Source organism: Nerophis lumbriciformis, linkage group LG27 (assembly GCF_033978685.3).
Source record: "Nerophis lumbriciformis linkage group LG27, RoL_Nlum_v2.1, whole genome shotgun sequence".
In the NCBI taxonomy this organism is placed as follows: Eukaryota; Metazoa; Chordata; class Actinopteri; order Syngnathiformes; family Syngnathidae; genus Nerophis; species Nerophis lumbriciformis.
The window spans coordinates 4,502,501-4,526,500 of NC_084574.2; the positions used below are offsets into that span (position 1 = coordinate 4,502,501).

Here is a 24,000-nt window from a genome sequence, read left to right on the forward strand (position 1 = left end):
GGGAGAGCCCCGCCACCCGACGGAGGAAACTCATTTCGGCCGCCTGTACTCGTGATCTTATCCTTTCGGTCATAACCCAAAGCTCAGGACCATAGGTGAGGATGGGAACGTAGATCGACCGGTAAATTGAGGGCTTTGCCTTCCGGCTCAGCTCCTTCTTCACCACAACGGATCGATACAGCGTCCGCATTACTGAAGATGCCGCACCGATCCGCCTGTCGATCTCACGATCCACTCTTCCCCCACTCGTGAACAAGACTCCGAGGTACTTGAACTGCTCCACTTGGGGCAAGATCTCCCCCCCAACCCGGAGATGGCACTCCACCCTTTTCCGGGAGAGAACCATGGACTCGGACTTGGAGGTGCTGATTCTCATCCCAGTCGCTTCACACTCGGCTGCGAACCGATCCAGTGAGAGCTGAAGATCTTGGCCGGAGGAAGCCATCAGGACCACATCATCTGCAAATAGCAGAGACCTAATCCTGCAGCCACCAAACCAGATCCCCTCAACGCCCTGACTGCGCCTAGAAATTCTGTCCATAAAGGTTATGAACAGAATCGGTGACAAAGGGCAGCCTTGGCGGAGTCCAACCCTCACTGGAAACGTGTCCGACTTACTGCTGGCAATGCGGACCAAGCTCTATGACACTGATTATACAGGGAGCGAACTGCCACAATAAGACAGTCCGTTACCCCATACTCTCTGAGCACTCCCCACAGGACTTCCCGGGGTACACGGTCGAATGCCTTCTCCAAGTCCACAAAGCACATGTAGACTGGTTGGGCAAACTCCCATGCACCCTCAAGGACCCTGCCGAGAGTATAGAGCTGGTCCACAGTTCCACGACCAGGACGAAAACCACACTGTTCCTCCTGAATCCGAGGTTCGACTATCCGGCGTAGCCTCCTCTCCAGTACACCTGAATAAACCTTACCGGGAAGGCTGAGGAGTGTGATCCCACGATAGTTGGAACACACCCTCCGGTTCCCCTTCTTAAAGAGAGGAACCACCACCCCGGTCTGCCAATCCAGAGGTACCGCCCCCGATGTCCACGCGATGTTGCAGAGTCTTGTCAACCAAGACATCCCCACAACATCCAGAGCCTTAAGGAACTCCGGGCGGATCTCATCCATTTTTGCGATTTTTTTAATTGATTGATTGAAACTTTTATTAGTAAATTGCACAGTTCAGTACATATTCCGTACAATTGACCACTAAATGGTAACACCCCAATAAGTTTTTCAACTTGTTTAAGTCTGGGTCCACGTAAGTCAATTCATGGTACAAATATATACTATCATCATAATACAGTCATCACACAAGTTAATCATCAGAGTATATACATTGAATTATTGACATTATTTACAATTCGGGGGGTGGGATGAGGAGGGTTTGGTTGATATCAGCACTTCAGTCAACAATTGCATCATCAGAGAAATGGACATTGGAACAGTGTAGGTCTGACTTAAAGTACCAATGATTGTCACACACGCACTAGATGTGGTGAAATTTGTCCTCTGCATTTGACCCATCCCCTTGTTCACCCCCTGGGAGGTGAGGGGAGCAGTGGGCAGCAGCGGTGCCGCACCCGGGAATCATTTTTGGTGATTTATTTATTTTCAAATATTTTTATTGAATTTTGCAGACAGTACAATATGATGGATCATGGCAACAGCAAGTTGAGGTATCTGCACATTTTACAATATGTAACATAGTAAACCCCACCCCTTACAATACCCACCCACTTTAATTCCCAAGGTAATTGTCACTAGGGCTGCAGCTAACGATTATTTTTCTATCGGATTATTTTTTCGATTAATCGGTTAATCTATAGATTATTTTTTCGATTAATCTATAGATTATTTTTCCTTTTACCGATTTTTTTTTTTATTTAAAATGAAGAGGAACAAATAAATGTAGGCCAGTTTTTTCAAAAGGCATGGCTTTTATTTACAAAACAAAAGTATGGCCACTCAGTCAACATTGACAACAACATGACAAAATATTCTGTAACAATGTAAACATTTAAAACTTTTAACATTTAACAAAATTAAAAGTAGCTTATTTGCTTTTTAATGTGCAAATATAAAAGTAAACATCCAGTGCAAATCTTAATATTCTGGAATAGTATAAGCATTTCAAAAGTAAAAGTATTGCTTATTTTGCTTTAAAATGTGCAAAAATAAAGATAAACATCCAATACAAAAAAGTGCAAAATGGAAATATTCTGTAACAAGTGTAAACATTTCAACAAAAGTAAAAGTATTGCTTATTTGCTAAAATGTGCAAAAATAAAGCTAAACATCCAATACAAAAAAGTGTACAGTGTAAACATTTCAACAAAAGTAAAAGTATTGCTTATTTTGCTTAATAACACAACAATGATAGTACGGTATGATTAAAGTGAAAGTTAATTGTTCGTTTGTACATAGTATATGTAACTGTTAATGTTGTAAAAGGTATTTGCACAACTAATTAACGTTAGCGTTTGTGACACGTCTTGTGCCGTGGGGTTCTTTCAGGACCGACAGACTGAACGCCAGACGGCTTTGCCACGTTTACAATCTTTTAATTTTACACAAAGTCTTTTCTCTTCCAACTGCGCGGATCGCGCACCTGGGCACGATTGCGGCGTCGCTCCCGGCGCGCCCCGCCTTGCCGCTCGCTGGCCGCCGCCGCCTCTCCACAGCGTTAAAGAGGAGCGCGTCTTTGTAAACACTGAACAGGCACGCCAAACGCGCCTCTCAGAGCGAAACGGTGCTTTAGTTTATGAATTTACAACGCAGATACAAATGACACATTCATGTTTTTGTGTAATAATGACAACGTATACGCACGCGGACGATTGACTTGTTGATGGTGATGCCAAGAACGCTGTCGTGGGTTTTCTTTTCAAATGTTCGTTCATAGCCGTTGTGCTGCTATGATAGGCCATTTCCGCTCGACACAGTGTGCATACAATTGAAATACTCCCACACTTTTGACGACTTTTGGCGTGCTTTTTTCCCCTCGCTCGCATCGTCTGCTTTGCGCTCCGCCATGACAGTAGTGTGACGTAAATATACGACGCGCCGACGCACAAAAACGGCGTCGACCTATTTACGTAACCGATGACGTCGACTACGTCGACGCGTCGTTTCAGCCTTAATTGTCACCTAGTGCCCACAACAAATATAGACACACATGAATATATGCAAACTTAGATTCAATCCAACAAATATATTAAAGATAAACAAAAGATAAATAAGGTAAAATAAATAAATAAATACTACAAAAGATATGCAAAAAAATATAACGTAAAAGTAAATAAACACAAGGAATGAGGGTCTTCAGCGGTCAGCTCTGTCTAAGTTGTGTTACTCGAATCGCTTGGGGTGATGTCAAGCTTGTCTCTAATAAGGTCTAGGAGGGGGCCCCAAGTTTTATGGAAAGATGACACAGATCCTTTCTGCGAGGACCGAAGCTTCATTTTTGGTGATTTAACCCCCAATTCCAACCCTTGATGCTGAGTGCCAAGCAGGGAGGTGACGGGTCCCATTTTTATGGTCTTTGGTATGACTCGGCCGGGGTTTGATCTCACAACCTACCGATCTCAGGGCGGACACTCTAACCACTAGGCCACTGAGTAGAATATGTACAGCGAGCAGAGAACATAGTGAGTTCAGATAGCATAAGAACAAGTATATACATTAGAAATACATTTGATTATTTACATTTGGTTATTTACAATCCGGGGATGTGGAAGGGTGAGGGTGTTAGTCAAAGTTGCCTGGAGGTGTTGTTTAGTGCGGTTTTGAAGGAGGATAGAGATGCACTTTCTTTTACACCTGTTGGGAGTGCATTCCATATTGATGTGGCATACAAAGAGAATGAGTTTAGACCTTTGTTAGATCGGAATCTGGGTTTAACGTGGTTTGTGGAACTCCCTCAGGTGTTGTGGTTATGGCGGTCATTTACGTTAAGGAACTAGTTTGACATGTACTTCGGTATTGGAGGTGTAGCGGATTTTATAGACTAGGCTCAGTGCAAGTTGTTTTACTCTGTCCTCTACCCTGAGCCAGCCTTCTTTGGAGAAGAGGGTCGGAGTGAGGTGTGATCTGAGGTGGAGGTCTAGAAGTAACCTGACTAGCTTGTTCTGGGATGTTTGGAGTCTAGATTTGAGGGTTTTGGAGGTGCTAGGGTACCAAGCAAGCAAGCGTAATCGAAAAAGGGTTGAACGAGAGTTCCCGCTAGAATCTTCAAGGTGCTTTTGTTGACCAGAGAGGAGATTCTGTAGAGAAATCTTGTTCGTTGGTTGACCTTTTTGATTGCCATTTTATCACAGGAAAGATTAGCCTCTAGAATGGAACCTAGGTAGGTGACCTCATCTTTCCTGGTGATAACAATGTCACCCACTTTTATAGTGAAGTCACTGACTTTCTTGAGATTGAAAGAAAGAAAGCTAATCACAGAAGACGACTTCCCCTTTAATGTTTTTGCGATTTAACCATAAACGTTAACATTTTAGTTTTTTGTGTGCTTGCATGTACATGTTTTGTTCCCCAAATTGACCACCAAGGTGTTTTTCAGTGTTCCGCATTGCATTATGTGATGTTTGCCCACGACTTTGTTGTTTTGTTTCAGTCCATATGCACTTTTTGTTGTCTATATTTGAGTTCAAGGTGTTGCTTAATGTCACCCAATGCATTACAAGTTGGAGTAAAACTGTAAAAAAAAACTTTTTTGTTGGGGTAGAATTTTTTTTTAATTTGATTAAAAATGGATTCAAACAAAATGCAATACTTACAATAGTTTTAATATGTTTTCAATGGTAAAATATTACAAAAATATTGTAAGGTATGACTACAAATGGATATGAACAGTAAACTTCTTAAGCGTAGTATTTCTAGTATTTTTTTATACATGAATATATATTTTTTTTCATACATTTTTTTATTGACATCCAACATCAGACATTCCTATCCATTACATCATATTTACATACATCATATATCTGTTGTCTGCCCTAAATGTCAAAATATTTTTTTGTTTATGCCACCCCCCCAAAAGAAAGAAACAGCAGGGGAAAAAAAGGTTTACTCCCTATGTCTATATATGTATGTACAGTATGTATGTGTATTAGAGATGCGCGGTTTGCGGGCACAACCGCAGAGTCCGCGGATTATCCACGGATCGGGCGGATGAAATAAAAAAAAATTAGATTTTATCCTCGGGTCGGGCGGTTGAAATGAAAAAAAAATTAGATTTTAAGTAGATTCAGGCGGGTGGCAGTTAAACCAATTCGGAAATATATATACATAGTTAAATGTTGTTACCCACATACGAAAAATGAGCAGGCACCTGCAGCATATGCCACAACAGAAGAAGAAGAAAAAAAAGAGATGGACACTTTTACGAAGCGGAGAAGGGACGCCTCGCCGGGGTCCGGGACCGAGGCCCCTTCCCCCGAGAGGGCCCCACCGGGAGCCGTAGCTGAGGTGATCCGCGAGAAGGGCCCGACGCACGTCCAGGGTCACCACCGCACCCACCGCACCGACACCCCGCCTCGTCCGCCTTCGCCGCGGCCGGCGTCACGCGCAGCAGGTAAGCAGCTTACCTGCCCGCCACCCCCGTGGCTGGGGGCTTGTAACAGGGGTCACTCCGCGCGCTCCGCCCGCGCAGCTTACCTGCCCGCCACCCCTGTTGCCGGGGGCGCGTAACAGGGGTCACTCCGCGCGCAGTGCGCTCACGAAAGGGGTGGGGCTCACCCTGGTTGATATAGACAGCAGGACGGTGGCCATGGAAGTCGGAACCCGCTAAGGAGTGTGTAACAACCCACCTGCCGAATCAACTAGCCCTGAATGGATGGCGCTGGAGCGTCGGGCCCATACCCGGCCATCGCCGGCAGCGAGACGCGCTTGGAGGTGCGCTCAGCGCGGCTCCCATATGATTGCGCACTGGTGTGCGTCTGGGTCGTGACAGCGTGGCACGCGAATGTCTGTGCTGCATTGGATCAGTCTCCTTTCTTTAACAGGCAAAATCTTTATAACCTCACTAATGCCTTGCATCGTCTATATTAGATATATAACAACGGGCGGGTGCGGTTCTGATCAAATGTTACATCGGGTGGATGGCGGATGGTTGACGACTTTCTGATGCGGTTGCGGATGAAATAATTGCCTATCCGCGCATCTCTAATATATATATATATATATATACTTTTTAAATTATTTATTATCTGTTCATATTCTTTTATTTTATTTTTGATTATTATTAATAATTTATTATTTTGCCTTTATTTAATTGATTTATCTGTAATTATTATTGTGTTTTCCTGATGACATTTTTTTAAATAAGTGAAACTGATTTTGAACAAAGAAATTGAATCCAATAGGAAGTTGCTTGACAACCTGCTCTTCCAAAAGCGAACACAAGATGGTGCTATTAATGTACTACTATGTTCTAACCAAGCACGAATCTTCTATTTTTGGGGTATCAATCCTTCCCCACATTGAATTAATTGTTTGTTTTTAAAGTCAAAGATGATGCCTTTTTATAACAGAAATGTCATGGTATGTCAATGTTCCCCACAGGTTGCTGCAGCTACAGGCCACCAGGTGACGCTGGTGGACACGTCTGACAGCATCTTGCAGAAGGCTGTCAAGGGCATTGAGTCCAGCTTGAAGAGAGTGGTGAAGAAGAAGTTTGCTGACAAGCCAGAGGTGAGTCAGGCTTGGTGTTTAACGGCGGCCATTAAGAGGCAGGTTTTAGTGAGATTGTTTGTGTATTTCAGGCCGGGGAGGAGTTCATCCAGAAGGTCCTGAAGAACGTGTCCACCTCCACAGACGCAGCCGCCGCAGCCCAGCACACAGACCTGGTGTTGGAGGCCATTGTGGAAAACCTTCAGATCAAGCAGGATCTTTTCGGCACGCTCGACAAAGTGGCGCCAGAGTAAACAACTCCAACATTTTCATAACTTGTCCCCTTTTTTCCCTAACTCGTCCTTTATGTTTTCAGACACACCATCTTTGCCAGCAACACGTCCTCGCTGCCCATCACAGACATCGCCAGCGCCACCACCAGGCTGGACCGCTTTGGCGGCCTGCACTTCTTCAACCCCGTCCCCATGATGAAGCTTGTTGAGGTACTGACTCACCTCTTGTTGTTTGTTTGTAGAGCTGTCACCATTGAGCAATATCCATTTGTAGACCTAAAGTTCAAGAATATTTGGAGTTAACATCGTTTTAAACAGTCATTTATCAATTGTATCGATACTTGAAAAGAAAACATTGGCTTTAAGAAAGGCAGACTTCATATAAAGTTTTTTTTTAGCACTTATAAATAAATAAACGCGTTAATAAACCTTACGCGAAAAGATCCAAGTTGCCGCTCCCCAGAGGGTAACTCACTAAATCGTATCTGTTTTAAAAAAAACTAATATCGTCCCTGAATTGTATCGGCAACCTCAAAATATGAACCGAATCAAATCGTTTTTAAAAGAAATCTTTACACACCTAATTGTTTCTGTAAAAACATTATTTGAAATTAATATTACCGTCAATTTTGGACTATAAGCCGCTACATTTATATTATTGACATGTGAATAATGCTGTATAATAGACTGTATTTATTATTCACATGTGAATAATGCTGTATAATAGACTGTATTTATATTATTGACATGTGAATAATGCTGTATAATAGACTGTATTTATATTATTGACATGTTAATAATGCTGTATAATAGACAGTATTTATATTATTCACATGTGAATAATGCTGTATAATAGACTGTATTTATATTATTGACATGTGAATAATGCTGTATAATAGACTGTATTTATGTTATTCACATGTGAATAATGCTGTATAATAGACTATTTATATTTTTTACATGTGAATAATATAAATACAGTCTATTATACAACATTATTCACATGTGAATAATGTTGTATAATAGACTATTTATATTATTCACATGTGAATAATGCTGTATAATAGACTATTTATATTATTGACATGTTAATAATAATGTATAATAGACTGTATTTTTATTATTCACATGTGAATAATGTTGTATAATAGACTGTATTTATATTATTCACATGTGAATAATGCTGTATAATAGACTGTATTTATATTATTCACATGTGAATAATGCTGTATAATAGACTGTATTTATATTATTCACATGTGAATAATGCTGTATAATAGACTGTTTTTATATTATTCACATGTGAATAATGCTGTATAATAGACTGTATTTATATTATTCACATGTGAATAATGCTGTATAATAGACTGTTTTTATATTATTCACATGTGAGTAATGCTGTATAATAGACTGTATTTATAAAATTCACATGTGAATAATGATGTATAATAGACTGTATTTATATTATTCACATGTGAATAATGCTGTATAATGGACTATTTATATTTTTTACATGTGAATAATATAAATAGTCTATTATACAGCATTATTCACATGTGAATAATGTTGTATAATAGACTGTATTTATATTATTCACATGTGAATAATGCTGTATAATAGACTGTATTTATATTATTCACATGTAAAAAAATATCTAAGTGTTTATTGTGAGCGAACTGTGGTGCTGAATTTCCCTCAGGGATCAGTAAAGTACTTTCTATTCTATTTGTCCTACTTTTTAAACTCTGTGGCTGATGGAACGGTGCGCTCAATTTATGTATTTTTCTTTGCTAATGGCGATAATGCAAATAGTTTTCATCAAAACACATGCAAAGACACTGAAAAGGTGTTTGTGCTATGGCGCCATCTTTTGGCGGAGTTAACTCACTGCGGGTGCTGCTGGGTGAAAGTCTACCTTCTGTTTAACGCTTTCAACCGGAAGTGCCGTTCCGTCTTTTACTTGTCCATAGCGTTTCTACTCGTACCCATTCTTCATTCATCACTCCAAGCAACGTTTAGGTTGTACAATATAACTAAAACAATTCATACGTACTAAAACTGTCCCATGTGTGACATCTGTAGGAGTGTTTTCATGCATATTTGTACGTGCTATCGCAACGTAATCAAGTGAGCATCGCTAGCGTGAGCTAATATGCTAACACATTTACGAGTGTCTGTGTTAGTATTATTAACTTATTTTTGTATTGTTTCACTTACACAAATTCCTCCGTATATTCAGCAAAACGTGAGTCTGTTTAGCTGATTGGAGAGCTGGCTTGCGCAGCTAGTGGGTTCATGACAATGACCTCTGTTTTGTTCGATCAGCTGTTTTACTGCCGTGTTACAGGCACCTTTGGGAACAATTAAGGTATATAAATAACCTTTTTTTTTTTAAATATTTCTGTGGAAATAACTCATGTCACAGCATACATATATGCGTCTTATGTGCAGCTAATATATGGAAAATATTTATTTCTTCTAAAATTTAGTGGGTGCGGCTTATATACTCTATATTCTGTAGTCCGGTTAATACGGTATTATTTAAATTACTGGAGGGTTAGATCCACTATGGACTGGACTCTCACTATTATGTTAGATCCACTATGGACTGGACTCTCACACTATTATGTTAGATCCACTATGGACTGGACTTTCACTATTATGTTAGATCCACTACGGACTGGACTCTCACTATTATGTTAGATCCACTATGGACTGGACTCTCACACTATTATGTTAGATCCACTATGGACTGGACTCTCACAATATTATGTTAGATCCACTATGGACTGGACTCTCACTATTATGTTAGATCCACTATGGACTGGACTCTCACTATTATGTTAGATCCACTATGGGCTGGACTCTCACTATTATGTTAGATCCACTATGGACTGGACTCTCACTATTATGTTAGATCCACTATGGACTGGACTCTCACTATTATGTTAGATCCACTATGGACTGGACTCTCACTATTATGTTAGATCCACTATGGACTGGACTCTCACACTATTATGTTAGATCCACTATGGACTGGACTCTCACACTATTATGTTAGAACCACTATGGACTGGACTCTCACACTATTATGTTAGATCCACTATGGACTGGACTCTCACCCTATTATGTTAGATCCACTATGGACTGGACTCTCTCACTATTATGTTAGATCCACTATGGACTGGACTCTCACTATTATGTTAGATCCACTATGGATTGGACTCTCACTATTATGTTAGATCCACTATGGACTGGACTCTCACACTATTATGTTAGATCCACTATGGACGGGACTCTCACTATTATGTTAGATCCACTATGGACTGGACTCTCACTATTATGTTAGATCCACTATGGACTGGACTCTCACAATATTATGTTAGATCCACTATGGACTGGACTCTCACTATTATGTTAGATCCACTATGGACTGGACTCTCACTATTATGTTAGATCCACTATGGGCTGGACTCTCACTATTATGTTAGATCCACTATGGACTGGACTCTCACTATTATGTTAGATCCACTATGGGCTGGACTCTCACTATTATGTTAGATCCACTATGGACTGGACTCTCACTATTATGTTAGATCCACTATGGGCTGGACTCTCACTATTATGTTAGATCCACTATGGACTGGACTCTCACTATTATGTTAGATCCACTATGGACTGGACTCTCACACTATTATGTTAGATCCACTATGGACTGGACTCTCACACTATTATGTGGTCCTCTCCAAGGTTTCTCATAGTCATTCACATCGACGTCCCACTGGGTTGAGTTTTTCCTCGCCCTTATATGGGCTCTGTACCGTGGATGTCGTTGTGGCTTGTGCAGCCCTTTGAGACACTTGTGATTTAGGGCTATATAAATAAACATTGATTGATTGATTGATTGAAATATGTCTTTGGTGTCTGTAGGTCATCGGAACCTCGGCCACAAGCCAGGAGACGTTCGATTCCCTCCTGAACTTTGGCAAGGCGCTGGGCAAGACCACCGTGTCCTGCAAGGTAAGACGTCCTGAACGTAAGGTGAGGAGACGCGAACGCTAAGTGATCCAACATGGCTGCATTCAGGACACGCCGGGCTTCATCGTCAACCGCCTCCTGGTCCCCTACATGCTGGAGGCCATCCGTCTGCACGAGAGAGGTGTGCCACTTGCCTCCTTCCTAAAGACGGCACTAAGCGTCCATCAGACTAAACTAAAAAGACCGATGTTGCAGGTCACGGCTCCAAAGAGGACATCGACATCGCCATGAAGCTCGGCGCCGGGTACCCCATGGGACCCTTTGAGCTGCTGGACTACGTGGGACTGGACACGTGCAAGTTCATCACGGACGGTGAGCGCCGTTTCAAATAGAAACACCACATTTATTAGGATGAGGCGTTCAAATCAAATCCCACTTTAATGTCATGTGGTCAGGTTGGAGCCAGATGGACCCCGACAACCCGCTTTTTGCCAAAAGCGAGTTGCTCAACAAGTTGGTCGCTGAGGGAAAATTTGGGAAAAAGACCGGAGAAGGATTCTATAAGTACAAATAACTTTATTTTTACACAACACACGGATCAATGAAAAGACTCATTGCACTAATATTATGTGCCTTTGCACCTCAAACACACCTTGACATGACTGATGACACAAAAAGGTGTTGAAACAATCTCAACTTGTCAATAAATGTGATACGCTCTATAAAAAAATAATCTAAAGAACTAAACTGTTTTTTTTTTTTAATTTGCAGATTATTATTTAAATATGAGAGTATGGGATTTGAACAACAAAATAAAAAAACTATATATATATATATATATATATATATATATATATATATATATATATATATATATTAGGGCTGCAAATTAAATCGATTATAAAAATAGTTGGCGACTAATTTAGTCATCGATTCGTTGAATCTATGCTATGCGCATGCGCAGAGGCAATTTTTTTTATTTATTTTTATTTTTTATAAACCTTTATTTATAAACTGCAACATGTACAAACAGCTGAGAAACAATAATCAAAATAAGTATGGTGCCAGTATGCTGGTTTTTTTTCCAATAAAATACTGGAAAGGATAGAAATGTAGTTTGTCTCTTTTATCCGATTATTAATCGATTCATCGAAGTAATAATCGACAGATTAATAGATTATCAAATTAGTTGTTAGTTACAGCCCTAATATATATATATATATATATATATTAGTGATGGGTTGATGAGGCATCATGAAGCGTTTCGACACATTGCAAAACTGTATTGATACTGTGTCGATACTGTGTCACTAAATACTGACATCTGCTGGACATTAAAAATCCCTACAGGCAACCTATGGACCGACTCAACTGACACTGATTTGATGCCCTAGTACAGGGGTCACCAACCTTTTTGAAACCAAAAACTACTTCTTGGGTACTGATTAATGCGAAGGGCTACCAGTTTGATACACACTTAAATAAATAAATATATTGTCATTTGTAAGTTACACGTAAGTGTGATTTAAACAAGAATAGCTAAATAAATTAATTTATATATATAAAAAAAATGGGTATTTCTGTCTGTCATTCCGTCGTACATTTTTTTTTCCTTTTACAGAAGGTTTTTTGCAGAGAATAAATGATGAAAAAAACACTTAATTGAACGGTTTAAAAGAGGAGAAAATACGAAAAAATTTAAAATAAAATTTTGAAACATAGTTTATCTTCAATTTCGACTCTTTAAAATTCAAAATTCAACCGACAAAAAGAAGAGAAAAACTAGCTAATTTGAATCTTTTTGAAAAAATTAAAAAAAGAATTTATGGAACATCATTAGTAATTTTTCCTGATTAAGATCAATTTTAGAATTTTGATGACATGTTTTAAATTGGTTAAAATCCAATCTGCACTTTGTTAGAATATTTAACAAATTGGACCAAGCTATATTTCTAACAAAGACAAATCAGCATTTCTTCTAGATTTTCCAGAACAAAAATTTTAAAAGAAATTCTAAAAAATTTGAAATAAGATTTAAATTGGATTCTACAGATTTTCTAGATTTGCCAGAATAATTTTTTTGAATTTTAATCATAGTAAGTTTGAAGAAATATTTCACAAATATTCTTCGTCGAAAAAACAGAAGCTAAAATATTTATTATTCTTTACAATAAAAAATAAGTAAATTTACTTGAACATTGATTTAAATTGTCAGGAAAGAAGAGGAAGAAATTTAAAAGGTAAAAAGGTATATTTGTTTAAAAATCCTAAAATCATTTTTAAGGTTGTATTTTTTCTCTAAAATTGTATTTCTAAAAGTAATAAGAAGCAAAGTCAAAAATAAATGAATTTATTTAAACAAGTGAAGACCCATCCATCCATCCATTTTCTACCGCTTATTCCAAGTGAAGACCAAGTCTTTAAAATATTTTCTTGGATTTTCAAATTCTATTTGAGTTTTGTCTCTTTTAGAATTAAAACTGTCGAGCAAAGCGAGACCAGCTTGCTAGTAAATAAATAAAATTAAAAAAATAGAGGCAGCTCACTGGTAAATGCTGCTATTTGAGCTATTTTTAGAACAGGCCAGCGGGCGACTGATCTGGTCCTTACGGGCTACCTGGTGACCGCGGGCACCGCGTTGGTGACCCCTGCCCTAGTATATACAATAATATAAACCAAGTCATTGTATTTCATTTAGGATTATTTCATATCTTCATTTAAATAAAAATATATTTTTATCTTTTTTATATACAGTCAATAAATAATGTGAACATGTATCATAACATGGAAATCTAAGAGAACGTGTTGTGGATGATTGTGGACTGGGAATTGTTTTAATTTGATTTTTTTACACATTTTTATTAAAAAAAAAAAAAAAAAGTTTTCCCGACGTATTACATTTTAGACGATTTCTCTTCTTAGTTATTATTTCTCCGGCTGTAGAAAAGACCCGCTCACAGGGCACAGAGGAGGCGTCAGTGCGACACAGTTCGCGTATCGGTCACGTGACCAAAACAGCTCATGATCGGTCACGTGACTTTCTAAAAGCAGTACGCGCACCGACACAGGGTTTTGCTCTATGAGCTCGACGCATGCGCCGATGCATCGGTGTTGCCGGACCCATCACTAATATATATATATATATATATATATATATATATATATATATATATATATATGTGTATATATACACACCGTATTTTTCGGAGAATAAGTCGCACTGGAGTATAAGTCGCATTTTTTGGGGAAATGTATTTGATAAAAGCCAACAGCAAGAATAGACATTTGAAAGGCAATTTAAAATAAATAAAGAATAGTGAACAACAGGCTGAATAAGTGTACGTTATATGAGGCATAAATAACCAACTGGTATGTTAACGTAACATATTATGGTAAGAGTCATTCAAATAACTATAACATATAGAACATGCTATACGTTTACCAAACAATCTGTCACTCCTAATCGCTAAATCCCATGAAATCTTATACGTCTAGTCTCTTACGTGAATGAGATCAATAATATTATAATGTGTTCATCATTTCACACATAAGTCGCTCCTGAGTATAAGTCGCACCCCCGGCCAAACTATGAAAAAAACTGCGACTTATAGTCCGAGAAATACGGTACCGTATTTTCCGCACCATAAGGCGCCCTGGGTTAAAAGCCGCGCCTTCAATGAACGGCATATTTCAAAACTTTGTCCACCTATAAGCCGCCCGGTGTTGTAAGCCGCATCTAACTGCGCTAAAGGAATGTCAAAAAAACAGTCAGATAGGTCAGTCAAACTTTAATAATATATTAAAAACCAGCGTTCTAACAACTCTGTTCACTCCCAAAATGTACGCAAATGTGCAATCACAAACATACGTATATCAACATGGACAGAGCTGCGTGAAAAAAGCCACCCGGCCTCTTCGCGTAAACTTAAACTTACCTTAACCACTCGCTCATCTTTTCTTCATCCATCCCTTCGAGTTAGCTTTTTATGATGACGCCGGCTGGAAAGGTCTCTTTTGGCAAGGTCTTCCTTTTGAATATCACCATGGGTGGAAGTTTCTGGCCATTAGCATGGCAAGCTAGAACCACAGTGAAGGATGACTTCTCATTCCCTGTGGTGCGAATATTCACCGTACGTGCTCCCGTTGTATCCACAGTGCGGTTCACAGGAATATCAGTTGCTGTGAAATAGTAATCCGTGTGCGGATGGAGAGATTGCGTCTTTTCATGAACCGGATCCCTGACGCTTAGTAGGAGCCATTTTGTGGTCTTTACAGATGTAAACACACAAAGGAAATGAAACGTACGGTGATATCCGCGCGCTTTTTCTTCTTTTACGCGGGCGGGTGGTTGCTTACAGTAGAAGAAGAAGCGCTTCCTGTTCTATGGGGGCGGGTGCTTACCTTGGCGGTTGCTTGCGTAGAAGAAGAAGCGCTTCCTGTTCTACCGGGAAAAAAAGATGGCGGCTGTTAACCGAAGTTGCGAGATCGAAACTTTATGAAAATGAATCGTAATATTAATCCATATATAAAGCGCACCGGGTTAAAAGCCGCACTGTCAGCTTTTGAGTAAATTTGTGGTTTTTAGGTGCGGCTAATAGTGCGGAAAATACGGTACATGTTTTGGTTGAAAAAAGATTTAAAAAATATACATGAATATTTAAACATTTAAAATTCTGCATTGTGGAGGGGAAAACATAAAATGGATTTCAGTCAAAAATATTTATATAGGCCTTAATAATTTTAAAATATTCAAACATATCCCTATAAATGGATGTAAAAAAAAAAAACTGTTTATATTCATTTGTGGGGAAAATAAGTATACTTGAGTATTTTTATGCATTTATTCTGTAATCATATATATATATATTAAATATTGAAAATGGACCTAAACAATTTAAAATCAACACATTAATAAACACATTTTTATTGGTCATTTCTGCGCTTGAGTTAGAATAAAAAAACAATTAATCGCAGTACATTATGTTAATTTGCTTGACAATCTGCTGTTCCAAAAGTGAACACAAAATAGTGCTGGTAATTGTTTGATAGAAAGCATGAGTCTTATTCTATTCATGCAACTTTAGAGCAGACACTTCTGTTTTACACACAAAACAAGTTGTCAAATGAGCAAATGGTGCCTTTTTATTATTTTTCTTACAAAAAACATGTGAAAACAGCTTAAATATGACTACTCGGGAAGCAAAATGCTACTCCCAAGACAACAGTGACCTGAAATGATATCAACACAAGAGAAATTCGTCATCATCATGGAGGGATAGTAAAATAAAGAATCAAATTATTACAGAGATGCTTGCATGGGGAGAAAGGAGTTTAAAACAAAACAAAATAAAGAACACACTATTTGCTACCAGAAGGAGAAATCAAGACAAAAAGGTCCATTGCAATAAAAGACAGACTGCCAAGTGCTGGGGTAAATATATATATCTGCTTCATTTGTCTGTTTTGTCCAACAATAAAATATAGGCCTCACTCCTCACCTGCATGTAGTCATAATGCTGCCTGCAAAAATACCAAGAAAATGGACAATATCCTGAAAAACACACACTTATTTTACATTTGACCTTTTTCTTACAAAGAGTTATAAAAAAACAAAAAACAATGCTTTGACGAGAAAAAAAAATAGCTTTCCTGTGTCCAAAGCTTATCATATTTTGCGTTGTTTATTTAAAAAAAATAAAACACGCCAAGACATTAAAAAGAAAGGGCTAAAAAATAAAAATTCCAAAAAATGATAACATTGATCCTTTTGACTGGTCCAACTTAAAAAGGTGGATGAGATCCCTCCATGCTCCTTAGTGCAATCTACAAGAGGTGTTTGGTCCCCAAAAATGGTCTCAAGAATCCAGTGGGAGGAAAGAAGGGGTTGTTGGGGGGGTCTTACAAAGTCCACAAAAGGTGACAAATAACTTACAATAACTTAAATGGAGTGTGAGTGAGAGCGTGCTCTGATGGTGATTGTCGTGTTCAGTTCCGTGTCTCTCCAGCAGGGGGAGTGCAAGGGATGAGCTTTCCAGCGAGTGTTGGTTAGGGCGGGGCGGGGGAGGTGTCCAGTAATAATAATATTAATAATAAGTGGAGGTCAGGCCTCCATCTCCAGCAGAGGCCCCGTAGCTGCTGCTGCTGCCTTGGCTTTGCATGTCGACACGTTGTTACATTTTCCTCCTGCAGCCAAAGAAAAAGACGAGCGGTCAAGCCACGGCACGTCGTCATGGCAACACATTCGTAAACAGCCGACGGGGTAGAAAGGCCCCTGTGAGGGTGGTCTACGGCCTCGCGACCTTTTAGCCACGCCCACTCGTCTACCTTCAAAATGAAGATATGTAAAGTTGCTACACTTCAAGAGCCGACTCTTTTATCGCTTTGCATGAACCAGCAGAGGGCGCCATACACTCATGCCCAATTTGTTTGACAAACATTGAAACAGGAAGTTCATTACTCCCGCTAGAACTAAAGCATTAGTAAATCCCCTTTCAGATCAAAACAAGGCAGGTTGTTGAATGATCATATTTGATTCATAATACCATAACATAATACTGTTCAAATATTCTATAAGGACAAAAGTTCTAGCTAAGTCAGCCAGGTAGTGATTTATTTTCTATTCATCCAGAATACATTATATAGAACATTTTATATATTTAATTAAATTTAAATATATAAATTTTATTTTACTTACAAAATATAACACTTTTTTTTAAAAATTATTTTAAATTAAAATGTTGTATCCACCTTGATTAGTAAGAACTAGAGATGCGCGGATAGGCAATTATTTAATCCGCAACCGCATCAGAAAGTCGTCAACCATCCGCAATCCACCCGATCTAACATTTGATCAGAACCCCATCCGCCCGCACCCGCCTGTTGTTATATATCTAATATAGACGATGCAAGGCATTAGTGAGGTTATAAAGCTTTTGCCTGTTAAAGAAAGGAGACTGATCCAATGCAGCACAGACATTCGCGTGCCACGCTGTCACGACCCAGACGCACACCAGTGCGCAATCATATGGGAGCCGCGCTGAGCGCACCTCCAAGCGCGTCTCGCTGCCGGCGACGGCCGGGTATATGGGCCCGACGCTCCAGCGCCATCCATTTTCAGGGCTAGTTGATTCGGCAGGTGGGTTGTTACACACTCCTTAGCGGGTTCCAACTTCCATGGCCACCGTCCTAGCTGCTGTCTATATCAACCAGGGTGAGCCCCACCCCTTTCGTGAGCGCACTGCGCGCGGCGTGACCCCTGTTACGCGCCCCCAGCAACAGGGGTGGCGGGCAGGTAAGCTGCGCGGGCGGAGCGACCCCTGTTACGAGCCCCCGGCCACGGGGGTGGCGGGCAGGTAAGCTGCTTACCTGCTGCGCGTGACGCCGGCCGCGGCGGACGAGGCGGGGTGTCGGTGCGGTGGGCGCGGTGGTGACCCTGGACGTGCGTCGGGCCCTTCTCGCGGATCGCCTCAGCTACGGCTCCCGGTGGGGCCCTCTCGGGGGAAGGGGCCTCGGTCCCGGACCCCGGCGAGGCGTCGGGGGCCTTCTCCGCTCCGTAAAAGTGTCCATCTCTTTTTTTTTTTTTTCTTCTGTTGTGGCATATGCTGCAGGTGCCTGCTCGTTTTTCGTATGTGGGTAACAACATTTAACTATGTATATATATTTCCGAAATGGTTTAACTGCCACCCGCCTGAATCTATTTAAAATCTAATTTTTTTAAATTTCAATCGCCCGACCCGACCCGACCCGCGGATAAAATCTAATTTTTTTAAATTTCATCCGCCCGATCCGTGGATAATCCGCGGACTCCGCGGTTGTGCCCGCAAACCGCGCATCTCTAGTAAGAACACATTAATATATAGGTTTTAGATATATATTAAATATTAAATGATCCAAAAACCTTTATTTTCTATCAACTTTAAATATATGTATACACAGCCTACAAATATGAATACTGTATTTTTCGGACTATAAGTCACAGTTTTTTTCATAGTTTGGCCGGGGGTGCGACTTATACTCAGGAGCGACTTATGTGTGAAATGATGAACACATTATAATATTATTGATCTCATTCACGTAAGAGACTAGACGTATAAGATTTCGTGGCATTTAGCGATTAGGAGTGACAGATTGTTTGGTAAACGTATAGCATGTTCTATATGTTATAGTTATTTGAATGACTCTTACCATAATATGTTACGTTAACATACCAGTTGGTTATTTATGCCTCATATAACGTACACTTATTCAGCCTGTTGTTCACTATTCTTTATTTATTTATAATTGCCTTTCAAATGTCTATTCTTGCTGTTGGCTTTTATCAAATACATTTCCCCCAAAAATTGCGACTTATACTCCAGTGCGACACATACCGTATTTTTCGGAGTATAAGTCGCTCTGGAGAATAAGTCGCACCGGCTGAAAATGCATAATAAAGAAGGAAAACAACATATATAAGTCGCACTGGAGTATAAGTCGCATTTTTTGGGGAAATGTATTTGATAAAAGCCAACAGCAAGAATAGACATTTGAAAGGCAATTTAAAATAAATAAAGAATAGTGAACAACAGGCTGAATGAGTGTACGTTATATGAGGCATAAATAACCAACTGGTATGTTAACGTAACATATTATGGTAAGAGTCATTCAAATAACTATAACATATAGAACATGCTATACCTTTACCAAACAATCTGTCACTCCTAATCGCTAAATCCCATGAAATCTTATACGTCTAGTACAGGGGTCGGCAACCCGCGGCTCTAGATCCCCATGCGGCTCTTTAGCGCCGCCCTAGTGGCTCTCTGGAGCTTTTTCAAAAAATGTATGAAAAATGGAAAAAGTTGAGGGGGAAAAAAAATCTATTTTTGTTTTAATATGGTTTCTGTAGGAGGACAAACATGACACAAACCTCCCTAATTGTTACAAAGCACACTGTTTATATTAAACATGCTTCACTGATTAGAGTATTTGGCGAGCGCCATTTTGTCCTACTAATTTTGGCGGTCCTTGAATTCACCAGAGTTTGTTTACATGTATAACTTTCTCCGACGTTTTATGCCACTTATTTTTCTGTCTCATTTTGTCCACCAAACTTTTAAGGTTGTGCATGAAAGGTGAGTTTTGTTGATGTTATTGACTTGTTGGAGTGCTAATCAGACATATTTGGTCACTGCATGACTGCAAGCTAATCGATGCTAACAGGCTATTTAGGCTAGCTATATGTACATATTGCATCATTATGCCTCATTTGTAGCTATATTTGAGCTCATTTAAGTCCTCTTAATTCTATGACACACTATCTGTATGTAATATGGCTTTTAATTTTTTGCGGCTCCAGACAGATTTGTTTTCGTATTTTTGGTCCAATAAGGCTCTTTCAACATTTTGGGTTGCCGACCCCTGCTCTAGTCTCTTATATTTTACGCTAATGTGTTAATCATTTCACACATAAGTCGCTCCTGAGTATAAGTCGCACCCCCGGCCAAACTATGAAAAAAACTGCGACTTATAGTCTGAAAAATACAGTATATGTTTTTTTCCTTCTTTATTATGCATTTTCGGCCGGTGCGACTTATACTCCGAAAAATACGGTACTCAAAAGCATGAGGTACAAATAATATATATATATATATATATATATATATATATATATATATATATATATATATATATATATATATATATATAATTTTAAATGATAGGTATTTAATATATTTAAAAATAATACAATACAAAAATCTTTTTAATTTGTTAAAAAAAAAATTGTTTGCTCATATTCATTTTTAATTTGTTCCACTTTTGAGTGTTCTTATCTTTTCTTGTAAATGTGATCAAACAATTTCCCTTGGAGATCCATAAAGTTTGTTTGATTATTTTGACTCAGGGGCGGGGGGGCGGGGGGGCCAAATTTTGAGAAAAAAATGTGCCTGGGGGCTGGTATATCTAATTTTTAGGAACACTAATACAAAACCTCACAATAATGTCTGATTGAATGCGAAAAACGTTATGACAGACCGCCTTAAAAAACGGAATGGAATTTTTTTTTTTTTTTTTAACTGAATGTACATGAAAATAAAGAATGTGGGTTTTACAATATTAACTATGAACGATAAAACACAGAATATTAACAACATATGAACATCACACACCCTCTCGATTGACATATTTTACAATCAAGTGAAACGCTGTTGCCCCGGAAGACGCCGTGTTGTCATGGATACATGACATGTGTATGTATGTATGTATGTGTAATTTACGCTGTCCAATCAACGTTATCCATATGCTTAACTGAGAGCCATATTTGGTCCGTTGACAAAAAAATACAAGTGAGACCAAACGGAAGTGATTTTTTAAAAACACTGCCTCATACTAGTGTTTGAGGTACTGGGACCATAATAGCTGAATAGACAAGCGTTTTGTCAATAACAAATCTCTAACCGACACATTTTACACAGAAATGTGGCTATTTTCAGGAAAAAAGTGCATCATGGCATAGGGGTTAGTGCGTGTGCCTCACAATACGAAGGTATCTGTGTTGGCCCTGCGATGAGGTGGCGACTTGTCCAGGGTGTACCCTGCCTACCGCCTGAATGCAGCTGAGATAGGCTCCAGCACCCCCCGCGACCCCGAACGGGACAAGCGGTAGAAAATGGATGGATGGATGGATGATTTTAAATTACATTTAATAAAATTACTTTAAAATATGGTATAAAAAAACAGACATTATCAATAACTCCTTGTTCATTTTAGATTGATGAGTGAAGGAGACTAATGTGGGATTCTGCACTCCCACTAAACTGCTCCATAAAAGTAGAGATGTAGTTTGCAGCTTCACTTCCTCACCAGCTGACCAGTTACTTTGGACCTTCAAATGGAATCACAGGTCACATGACCACACTGAGGCATAGGTGCGACTAAAATACGATAGATTCACTTAAATGAAGTGTTTGTTGGAAAGTCTTCTTCACCACATGTGCAGGAAAGGGAACGCAGAGAAAAGCAAAAAAAGCAGAGTGAGTGCTCTGGTGGCATGAATACATCTACGCTCCACTTTGCTCCGCCTCCTAACGCCGCCACAGACATGAAACACGGCAGACTTCCTGCTACGGGAAAGGAGTGTGTGTGTGTGTGTGTGTGTGTGTGTGTGTGTGTGTGTGGGGGGGTGTCACCAGGCTAGCACTTCACAAGGTCCAGCCGACACAAACAGAGGATTCAGGAGCAACTTGACCCCTCCTCTCTTTTACTCCGCCTCCTCCCTCAGCGCCACTCAGGAATGTCCACTGCTCTTTTTTTTTTCAGGAAATGAAATGTTCCTCTGTTCCGACACACACACACACACACACACACACACACACACACACACACACACACACGTCTGACTGGGACAAACTTTGAAGTGTGGGAGGTTAAGATAACTGGCACAGCCTCGCATCTCAATCGCCGCTTTCACCTCCCTGCGCCGAATCAAAGGACGCCGCAGCTGGGAAAGACACGCCCACTCTTAACATCCTAGCTCGCGACCGAACACCCCCCCGCCCCCCCTTCCCTCCTCCCTCTGAGACCGTGCCGCCCTTACATGCGTCTCTGGTGTTTGTTCTTGCGCTGCTAAAAAGGAAAACCCAGCAGACAAATGAGTCTTTAAAGGAAGCCAGCAAGCACTGCAGCCATCATGCAGGACACATTAGAAGTTCTGTCCTCAGTTCAGGTGCCTCAAACTCACTTCTATTGAAGGCCACAACGCAATTATGGGGCAGCACAATACGAAGGTCCTGGGTTCGATCCCCGGGCTCAGGATCTTTCTGTGTGGAGTTTGCATGTTCACCCCGTGACTGCGTGGGTTCCCTCCAGCTTCCTCCCACCTCCAAAGACATGCACCTGGGGATAAGCCCCTCCCACCTCCAAAGACATGCACCTGGGGATAGGCCCCTCCCACCTCCAAAGACATGCACCTGGGGATAGGCCCCTCCCACCTCCAAAGACATGCACCTGGGGATAAGCCCCTCCCACCACCAAAGACATGCACCTGGGGCTAGGTTGATTGGCAACACTAAATGGGCCCTAGTGTGTGAATGTTGTTTGTCTATCTGTGTTGGCCCTGCGATGAGGTGGCGACTTGTCCAGGGTGTACCCCGCCTTCCGCCCGATTGCAGCTGAGATAGGCTCCAGCACCCCCCCCCCCGCGACCCCGAGAGGGACAAGCGGTAGAAGATGGATGGATCGCAATTATCGCTACTCTTAAAGGGCCACATTTTTTGCAGGCGACCCAAAATAATTGCAAGTTCACGTAAAATGACGTAGAGGGCCACACCAATTAATGCGGCCTATCAAATAAAATGTCATGACAAGCCACATAAAGTAATGCCGCCTATCACATAAAGTGATGCGGCGAGTCAATTAAAGTCATTTGGCCTATCACATAAAAAGATGCGACAGGACCACATAAAATAACAGAAAAAAACAAATAAAAAGACGCAGCAGGCCAGAAAAAGTAATGCGGCCCATCACATATAATGATGCGGCAGGACCACATAAAAATAACGCAGAAAAAAAACACAAAGCGGCGGGCCACGTAAAACGATGTGCCGGACCACATATAATGACATGGCGGACCATATAAAATGATGTGGCGGGCCATGTAAAATTATATGGCAGTCCATATAAAATGAAGTGGCGGACCATATGAAACGATGTGGCGGACCATATGAAACGATGTGGCGGGCCATGTAAAATTATATGGCGGTCCATATAAAATGATGTGGCGGTCCATATAAAATGAAGTGGCGGACCATATAAAATGAAGTGGCGGACCATATAAAATGAAGTGGCGGACCATATAAAATGATGTGGCGGGCCATATAAAATTATATGGCAGTCCATATAAAATGATGTGGCGGACCATATAAAATGAAGTGGCGGACCATATAAAATGAAGTGGCGGACCATATAAAATGAAGTGGCGGACCATATAAAATGATGTGGCGGACCATATAAAATGAAGTGGCGGACCATATAAAATGAAGTGGCGGACCATATAAAATGAAGTGGCGGACCATATAAAATGAAGTGGCGGACCATATAAAATGATGTGGCGGACCATATAAAATGAAGT

The 24,000-nt window shown here is 40.2% G+C and overlaps 2 protein-coding genes across 6 annotated transcripts in view; one reads left to right on the top strand and one right to left on the bottom strand.

Moving 5' to 3' along the window:
* hadh (hydroxyacyl-CoA dehydrogenase) overlaps positions 1-11,639 on the top strand; it is a 12,661-nt gene extending 1,022 nt beyond the window's left edge. Inside the window, exons 2-8 of the mRNA XM_061987867.2 lie at positions 6,574-6,702; positions 6,774-6,931; positions 6,998-7,124; positions 10,845-10,934; positions 11,001-11,073; positions 11,148-11,264; positions 11,348-11,639. Of these exons, the coding sequence (XP_061843851.1) occupies positions 6,574-6,702; positions 6,774-6,931; positions 6,998-7,124; positions 10,845-10,934; positions 11,001-11,073; positions 11,148-11,264; positions 11,348-11,466 (813 nt within the window). The 3' untranslated portion in view covers positions 11,467-11,639. The remainder of the gene's footprint in view (positions 1-6,573; positions 6,703-6,773; positions 6,932-6,997; positions 7,125-10,844; positions 10,935-11,000; positions 11,074-11,147; positions 11,265-11,347) is intronic.
* Positions 11,640-16,008: 4,369 nt separating this feature from the next.
* The window catches only part of lef1 (lymphoid enhancer-binding factor 1), a 184,034-nt gene continuing 176,042 nt past the window's right edge, over positions 16,009-24,000 (bottom strand). For all 5 annotated transcript variants that reach the window (XM_061923020.1, XM_061923019.1, XM_061923017.1 and 2 more), the window contains one exon: positions 16,009-17,075. In XM_061923020.1, coding sequence (XP_061779004.1) covers positions 16,993-17,075 — 83 coding nt within the window. In that variant the 3' untranslated portion in view covers positions 16,009-16,992. The remainder of the gene's footprint in view (positions 17,076-24,000) is intronic.